Genomic DNA, 9,893 nt, shown 5'->3' with positions numbered 1-9,893 from the left:
GACTACTATGTATCTTATCCACCCTACTATACGCCTCCCCAATCCTTACGAACCTCAATAAGTCTGACCTCAATCGTCTGTCCACTTCTTATAACAACATTGCTAGATTCATCACTGCCCTACCCTATAGAACACACCACTGCATTAACCTGAAAAAACTTGACTGGCCAGAATTCCCTAATCTTCTACTGGAATACCAACTCACAGAAGCCTTTAAAATCCTGAAAGATCCAGATAACACCCCAGCACTAAAGAACATCCTAACCCTTTACTCCAACCTAAGTTCTCTTCGCTCATCTAACAAACTCTTAATACAAACTTGCAAGTCCCATAACCTGGGCGGCGATTCACTGTACTCCAATATTATTGGCAAAGTATGGAATTCTCTTCCAAATAAGCTAATGTCCTTACCATCACTAGCTCTATTCAAAAAAGAACTAAAAATCCACTACAAATCACATTGGCTCTGTCCATGTACAAACCCTGACTAACTTTCCCATGAGCAATTCTTACAAGTACGCAATTTTTTGTATTATTCAGCTAAGTGTGAATTAACCAGAATGCAATGTAATGTAATCAATTGTACCTTCTATTGTAATATGTCTTCTTACTCTTAATACAATGTAATATGTCTTTATGTCTTTTGTAACAATATATTACTGTTTAACCCTGTTGGAGCTTTTCTCCCCGGGACTCCACTGAAAATGGACATTTATCCAGTCGGACTATCCCGGTCAACAAATGTAAAATAAATAAATAAATAAATAAATTAGCATCTGACAGTATCCCACATTTAAGGATAAAAGAGTGCTTAAAATGTACAAGATGCACCATACACTGATCAATTACATTACAGTGACCATGAAACAGTGGCAACCACTTTGCAGTTAAGCCATGATAAATGACAAATTACTATTCCAGGGATAAAATATTCAAAGGGGGGTATTCCAGGGTGCCTCTTTGCCACCACTGTTCTTTTGTCTTGCCCTTAACCCATTAACCTGTCTACTTAACAGATTAGGTCATGGCTGCAATCTGGCTCCCAGAAAACAACAAGGTGCAAAGACTTCTCATCTTCTTTTTGCAGATGATTTAAAACTGTATAGCTCATCATATGAGGAACTGAAAGCACAACTGCAAGTAGTCAAAACTTTTTCAGATGATGTGAAAATGTCATTTGGTCTTGATAACTGTGCAAAACAAACTTTAAGGCAGGAAAACTGCAGCACCAGGAAAACATCAGTTTGGGACAAGAATGTGATATAAAAGAACTTGAGCAAGAAGTGTATAAATATTTGGGAAGTGATGTAGGATCAACAGTGAAACATGAACACGTGAATAAAACTTAGGAATATTTTAGAAGACTAAAATTAATACTGAAAACAGCACTGACATCTAGGAACAAAGTCCAAGCTATAACCCAATTTGCTTTTCCTGTCTTAACTTATAGTTTTGGAGTGACTGACTGGCCCCAAAATGTGTTGGATCAGCTTGAAAGGAAAACAAGAAGGATGCTTCATGCTCATCAAATTATTTATAAAATCAGTGCATACCAATGCTGTATATTCCCCGTTCTGAAGGAGGTATGGGCCTCCTTGAAATTGATTACATGTATAGATCTACAATTGTGAGACTGTACAGATATCTGCTGACATCATGAGACCCAAATGTAGTTGAAAGTCTTGAAACATGAGGAGAATAAGTCTAAGATGACTTCCCTGCTTAGTTTAGCAGAAGCACATCGGCATCAAGCGGGAATGGAAATTAAACCAGAAGTAGATAAAAATCAGGCAGTTACTGAATGTGCCAAAAAACAAAAGAAAGAATATAAGGTGAAGGATCAGATGAGAAGGCATGTTGATCAGGACTGAACTCAGGAAGGGTTAATGAAAGATAAATTTAAACCAAAAGATGAAAGGTTAATATTGGCGGCCCAAGACAGTGGACTATGTACACGTTAGTTTACAAAGTCCATTGAACATGTGGGAGAAACAGACAAATGTAGGTTTTGTAAAACTGAACTGGAAACAGTCGCACATCGTGCTGCTGGTTGTGATATATTAATGGGAGAAGGATTGTATACTGAATGGCATAATAATGTGGCAAAACTGTTGCACTGGGGATTGTGCAAACATTATAATATTGAAGTAGCTGAAAAACAATGGAAACATGAGCCACAAAGCATTACAGAAAATGATAAAGTCTACATCACATGGGATCACCCATTACCAACAGTTCAAAAGATAGATAAGAGAAAACCAGATATAGTAGTCCATGAAAAGAAGACAAAAGTAGCATTGATCATTGAAACTGCGACACAATGACTACAGTGTCTACAATGTCTTGCATACACATAGACAAAAAGTCATAAAACACCAGAATCTGCAAGCAGAAATGAGGGCAATGTGGAAGAAGGCTACCCAGACAGGTCCGATAGTAGTAGGAGCAATGGGTCTTACAAAGAAAGAATTTACAATTGTACTTACAGATGTTACCGATACATGTAACTGTATGAATTGCAGAAGGAGTCATTACTGGGCACATTGTGGGTGCTGCGAAGAGCACTGCTGGCTGATATCAAACACTGTCATCATACTTTAGCTAAGGAATGGGTTCCATTCCCATCATGATACTAGAAACCCAAAAGACTTGTAGAAATTAAAAAAGATAGTCTGAACATCATCAGTGACATCATGCAGGCAGTCAAAACATCATCAGTGACATCATACAGGCAGTCTGAATAAGGAGTGCAATAGCTACATCTAAAACTTTTTATGCTACAGTTTGTAGCAACCTGTGTACTGCTATCAGGGTATTGCCATAGGACAAGAGCTCAACCTTGGTGTGTCCATTATCAACTCAATCATTGTAGAAGGGGATTACACTATAAGTCCTGTCAGCTTCTCCATGCATATAGCTCTGTAAGCACCAAACGGATAAGTATGCAATCAGTAAAGTGAATGCATATAGATTTCTCAGCCATGTGGCATAATCTGACCGATAGCCCTGTTTTCCTTGAAAGCTGTCACTTCTCAGCAAGTTTGTGGTCTCCAGAAGAGACCCACTGATGAGGTTGTGTTTCCATGAATTAACCACGCCACCCCCATCCAAAGAGGAATGCAGTCAGAGGCTTCTCTTCATATGTTCACTTTACTAGATGAAACAAGTAAGTGTTCTTTGCTTTGGGGACTTTCTCCTTTCCCCAGTGTTGTGCAAACATATTGTAGGTACATATAAGTACAAAGGGATTGCTCACCTGCAAAAAATTACTTATTTAAGTTCTGTGCTGTGTTCAAGTTAAGAGATTATACGACTTTGTTGTATGGGTGATATGGTTTATTAGTCAAAATGCAATCTAAGACTTGTTGTACCCCCCGATATGCAGACCTCCCACCCCCCACCCTCCACATTAACCTGCTGTGCTCTTTCAGCCACCAGGCTGCTCATCAAACCCAGGTTATGTGTAACGCAGTCATCGATTTATTCCTCTACACAATGAAGCCAACTCATCTCAGACTTTTGTGACTTTAACAAACAAAACTCAAGTACTTAAGCAGGTCACTTGTAGTCGCTAAATGTTCAGTAAAAAAAAATAAAATGCATGCATTGACATTAGCTCATCTTTTTTACACACACATACACATTATATATATATATATATATATATAGTGTGTGTGTGTGTGTGTGTGTGTGTGTGTGTGTGTGTTAAGAGTCACAGATGACCAGCTTCACACCTTAACAACAAACTGTGACTTGGAACTACAATTCTGACTCACAGCAAAGGAACAAGTCAACTATTCTTTCATGCCTAGCATTCAAATGTGCCTTAGAAATCTATGGTAAGTTGATGATGACCAAACCTTAAAGGACATCACTGCAAAAAAAATGCCCCTTACCTACTGACACCATGTGTTTGTAGTTCTGCACCATCACCTCTCTGTGTAACTCTTTCTCCTGATTGGTCAGCATCTTCCATTCTTCTGCTGAAAAGTCAACAGCAACATCTTCAAAGGTTTCTGGTACCTGAAAGAACATGACATTTCTGATTTTATGTGACTGAGAAGACAAAAATAAACTTCAAAAACAAAATAAAAAGAAGTGAAGACATTCTGTCATTTTGAGTATCTGCTTTTCACAGTCATGAGATGTTGGAACTCATTCCAGCAGTCATTCAACATAAGTCAAATATGTGATCTATAAGTCAAATATGTAATCTATAAGTCAAATATCTGATCTATAAGTCAAATATGTGATCTATAAGTCAAATATGTAATCTATAAGTCAAATATTTGATCTATAAGTCAAATACGTGATCTATAAGTCAAATATGTGATCTATAAGTCAAATATGTGATCTATAAGTCAAATATGTGATCTATAAGTCAAATATGTAATCTATAAGTCAAATATGTGATCTATAAGTCAAATATGTGATCTATAAGTCAAATATGTGATCTATAAGTCAAATACGTGATCTATAAGTCAAATATGTGATCTATAAGTCAAATATGTAATCTATAAGTCAAATATGTGATCTATAAGTCAAATACGTGATCTATAAGTCAAATATGTGATCTATAAGTCAAATATGTGATCTATAAGTCAAATATGTAATCTATAAGTCAAATATGTGATCTTGGATGGGATGGGATCAGTGATACCATTTGATGTCACAATTACAAGAATCAAATCTCAACCAATTTCATCTGTCAGTTTGACAAATAAAAAGTTTGGAATTGGGATATGCCCCCCTCCCAAGCAGCGCCCGCATACAGTGGAGACCAGGGAGAAAAGCTTGGTTAAATATAAACATAAATTACTGTAGTTGGTCATGTACAGTGCAAATAAAATATGTTATTAACAAAAAATAAAATGATTAAACTAATAATATCAAGTGACAAAAATCTATTACTAGGAAAAAGGGTACTTTTCCGTTATCGGGGCAACATTTGTAATGAGAAGTGTGTACTATAAACAGGTATTCTCATATGTCCGAGTAGTTTTCCTACATTCCAGCCATTTATTCTACATTAGGTGGAGGGGGCATTTCATATTCCTTTCATGACACATTTTGCAGATGGGAGGTTGCAAACATCGGCTCTAGCCCTGCCATTGCACTCTGAACACAAATGCTGTTGAACAGGCTGCAGATGCAATCTTTCTGCACTGTACAGATCTTCGGCAAATGTCCTGAATTTTCTCGTATGGTTTTAGTCATTTTATTCACAATGGCGTGGTTTTATGGCAAACATTGCCCATAATTGGTGATTTCAACTACCCTGCCATTAACTGGGAAAAATACTCGGGTACCAACTCCTTTTCCCAACGGTTCTTGGAATTCATAAATTCCAATGTCCTGGATCAACTAATCCTTTGTCCCACCAGGGGCTCCAATATCCTAGACCTGGTCATTACCAACATGGGAGATAGATGCTCCACACCAGTGGTCACCCCCTCATTGGTCAGGTCTGACTATAAGCAAACAACCCTTGACATCCACATTCCACCCCCACCCCCCAGTAAGGAAACCTCTTTAAAAAACTTCTCCAAAGCCAACTTAATGCTACTGAAGTCAGAAGTGACAAACTTCATGACACCCATGCAGACGGGATCTGAATGTTTGACTGCAGAATCCTACACTAAGGCACTGTATGAGCACATCCATTCGTGCATGAATTGTGCCATCCCAAATAGAACCAAGATGCTCTCCTCCAAAAAAAGGAAGCCAATCTGGTGGTGCCCTGCTATAAACAAACTATACAACAGAAGGAAGGAAATGTTGCAGAAAAGAGGAAAATCCCAGGATGCAAAATAACTCCCTCACCAGCCTCAGTAAGAAGCTGAGATCCCTCATAAAATCCTCAAAAGCTAGTTATGAAAATAAAATTGCCAAAGATTCCAAAGACAACTACAAGGCATTCTATAGTTATGTCAAGAATCTAAATGGCAAAGCTCAGATCTGCTCTGAACTTCAACTGAATGGCATTAAATATACTGATCCCAAGGATATTGCCAATATCCTGGCAGATCGATTTAGTGCCAACTTCACCCCCTCTCACTCCCTAAAGGGCCCATCTCAATACAAAAAGATTGCCAAATTCCAGTAATTACGGCCACACAGGAAGAAACCGCACTCTCCAAAGCAAAGAATACAGCATCCATGTGACCAGATGACATCCCAGGCTGTGTACTACATGAACTACAAAATGAACTGGCACCTCACCTAAGTGTCATGTTTAATCATAGCCTCACCTCAGGCTTCATGCCCACTGAGTGGCACACAGCTACAGTTATCCCACTCCACAAGGGGGGATCCACCTTGGATCACGGGAACTACCGTCCCATCAGTCTGACGAGCCTGATCTGCAAGGGCATGGAATGCATTATCACAGAACTTATAAACAAAGGCATTGACAACCTTCAAACACTGGACCCCACCCAATTTGGGTTTGTGAAGGGCTGATCTTGTCTCCTGAACCTGACTGACTTCTTCGAATCAGTCTCCAGAGCTGTGGATGAGGGTAAGGCTGTCCACACAACCTATCTGGACCTCGCCAAGGCCTTCGACACCATCACCAACTCTGGAATCATAGATAAACTTACTAAGCTAGGCATAAATCCCTATGTCACTCGATGGGTTGCCAACTGGCTTACTGACAGAACCCAGATTGTAAAAGTAGCCGACTCCAAATCCAGCTCCAGACAAGTGACAAGTGGAGTACTTCAGGGTTCAGTCCTGGGACTGCTCTTGTTTGGCATCTACTTCTCTGAAGTACAGGCCAACACTAAGGGACTCTGGCTAACAAAGTTTGCAGATGACTGCAAACTGGGAGCCATTATTAAATCCCCAAATGATGTGGATATTCTACAAAAGGGTCTTACAGAAACAGATGCCTGGTGCCAGAGCCATGAGCTCAAGCTTAATGCCAAGAAATGTATAGTTATCCCCTTTGGAAAAAACATGTACCCATGAATTACCACATAGGTGGCAGTACACTAAACATCGAAAGTGTGATGAGAGACTTGGGGACACAGGTGGACAGTGGTCTCACTTTCGATAACCACATCGCCAAAACTGTCAGGAAATCTTTCTATGTGGCACACCTCATCACTAAGGGCTTTTCATCCAGAAAAAAGGAGGTCATTGTCCCACTGTACTCATCCTTCATTAGACCCATTATAGAGTATAATGCCCCGTTTGGTATGTACCTCACAAGACATCTGCAACAGCTGGAAAGGCCACAGAAATACCTCACTAAAAGAATCACAGGCCTAAAGCAGATGCCATATGCTGACCGTCTAAAAAAACTCCAGCTGTACTCTGTGGCATATCGTCTACTCAGAGGTGATCTCTGCTTAACATACAAGGCCATGTCAAACCCTGAGCTGTTGGACATGCTCCACTTAAAGAAATCCCAATCCTTCAGAGCCACACGCTCCAGGGATCTAAACCTTGTGATCACAATGAACAAAACATGCTGGAGGGCTAGGTTCCTGACCCAGAGTCTCCCCATACTCTGGAATAGACTGCCCATACATGTCAAGCAGAGCGCCTCCTTGGCCCTCTTCAAAAGGAACCTTAATGATTGGATGGAAGATAGGAAATTCATCCTGGGGATCAAGTCAGTCACCCTGCTAGATAAGGGTCCAGAGAAGTAAATATTGTGGGAAGAAATATCCAGGGAATTGTTATTGCTAGGCTTGTATAGGCCCTAGGGCAAATAGCCTAGTACCAACCTATGAACCTTCATAGGTTAGTACTAGTCTAACTGCCCTTGTGGGACATTTTAAGCCTAGCCAATTAACCCATTTGAGAATCGAACCCTGCACCTTGTGTATGTAAGGTAAACACCTTAACCATTATGCCAACCTCCCACCACCCCTTTCAAAGCAGGAGCTGCCGCTTTAAGAAAAAAGAAATGCTTCACACACAGCAGCTGTTTCAGGAATCAGAAAGGGAAGTGCTTCATGGCTAACATCTCTGCAAGGATTCTGAGAAGCATCCGCCACAGAAATCACAACATGAGTAACAAGGCAAACATGAGGTAAAATTCTGAGCATTGTTAGATAATCTGTACAGTTTGTTAAGAGAGTTGCTTTTCACACTAGCTTTCAAGGTACTCCAGCACCTGTGCGAATATTTCAACCATTACCTGCTGTATTACAAATGTGTTTCCCCGATAACGGAAAAGTACCGGAAAAAGACTGCAGGATCTCTGACATATAAAACTAAAGACAGGTATGTTGTTGAAAGGTACACTAAAACACAGCCTGCAAATAGTTATACCAAGTCTAAGATGTTGAGCAAACATCTATGGCAGTAAGGTTTTCTTTACAGACTGTAACATTGTTTGGTGGTTCTTGCCCTACAAAGTATCAAAATGTTGCAATACAAATGAAATAATGTAAATAATATCTGCAATAAATAGAATATTGCTATAAATAGTGTAAACAGTATTGTGTCTTTAAGAAAGACAGGTATATTTTTCATTAACTAAAGACACACCCCTTAGGAATGGTTGTTAATGAGTAATTATTCTGTTAAAATGGTGTATAAAGGGAGGGCTAGAGCCCTGCTCTTCAGAGAAATTGACTTCTCAATGCAGGTGATGTTTGTGCCTGAGAGCCAAGTGGTACCACTTTTTACACTGCATATACTATTAATTTAGGGTTCCATTGCAGAGCCGTAGCTAAGATAGAGCAAAGGGGCACTGATGTGAGTGCAAACTATTAGGGGCTACAATTGGCACTGTAGAAGAGGTACCAATCGGTCCTCATATTTCAGCGGTGCTTGGACAGCTTGCTGCGTGTGAGTAGTGTTACAGGTCTTTTAAGCAGCCATGATGGCAAAATTGTGGCTTCTTAAATTATCTTTCGATGTAGGTGTGCCCATTAGGAACTGTAGCATGGAAGCCATACTGCTCTCGCTACAGTCTAGGGTACTGTTTTTGTAGCCAGATAGGGACTGCCTAGAGCACCAACTGACACAGCTACTGCTCTGTTCCCCCACAGGAAATTTGCCTGTACATTTTAGTGCTGGCATAAGTCCATGGATGCAGGACTTAATAACATTATAGAAGTCACTAATAGAACCATGAGCAACTTAACTGGAACTAACTGGAACACAGAGAACAGTATCCTAGTCTGTTTTCATAAGTATGTCATTTACAGCATTAGGGTTCCACTGGTAGAATGTAAGAAAAAGAATGTATTTATTATTAGCTCGGACTTTACTCAGAGTAAAAATGATTGTAAAATATGTATTAATTTCAGAGGGTATATACAAGGGTGGGGATCAGAAAGATCCTCAGATTGTCAATATTTAGAATACTGCCATCCCTACCTGGACTTCATACTATCCAATCCAAATCATTTTGATTAATATCCGGACATATTTTTTAACTTGAATAGTTTATCAAATCAATGTTGACCAGATAAAATCCCTGATAATGACTTTATTTTCATTGATTTTAAATTCTGCTGTTAATTTAAGAAATCTTCATACCCTACATGGGATATACATTGTGTGGGGCAGAGTCAGCATATCTATAGGTGGCCGACATCAAATTATTTTAGCATAATGTGACAGAATCACAACAGTCGAGCATCAGAATGCCAATCTCCATTTTCTATAGGAAATCACCTCAAGTGTCATTTCTAAGTGAGTGACAGCAGTAATTCTGTTGTTTGACAGTTTTCTACTTCCTTTGTGTTTGTGTGACTATGGACTTGGTACGGTTTGTGGTGGGCTTATACCCCTGTAAAAATGCTTACGTCTGTAGATTTTACCACTTTGATATTCCAGGCATTTGAGTTTTATTTCCACAGTGTTTTTTAATCTAGTTGAGGTGTCCTTAATTTTGGAGTTAAGCAGGCATTCACTGTCAAAGGTAC

At 39.5% G+C, this 9,893-nt stretch overlaps 1 protein-coding gene across 3 annotated transcripts in view; it reads right to left on the bottom strand.

Annotated features, from left to right (window-relative positions):
- LOC122815133 (gastrula zinc finger protein XlCGF26.1-like) overlaps positions 1-9,893 on the bottom strand; it is a 94,228-nt gene that overhangs the window by 82,214 nt on the left and 2,121 nt on the right. For all 3 annotated transcript variants that reach the window (XM_044087385.1, XM_044087386.1, XM_044087387.1), the window contains exon 2: positions 3,897-4,023. In XM_044087385.1, the coding sequence (XP_043943320.1) occupies positions 3,897-4,023 (127 nt within the window). The remainder of the gene's footprint in view (positions 1-3,896; positions 4,024-9,893) is intronic.

Source organism: Protopterus annectens, chromosome 11.part0 (assembly GCF_019279795.1).
Source record: "Protopterus annectens isolate FY-2018-M chromosome 11.part0, PAN1.0, whole genome shotgun sequence".
NCBI classification, from domain to species: Eukaryota; Metazoa; Chordata; order Ceratodontiformes; family Protopteridae; genus Protopterus; species Protopterus annectens.
The sequence above is the reverse complement of the archived record's forward strand: the minus strand, read 5'-3'. Positions and strand labels throughout refer to the sequence as shown.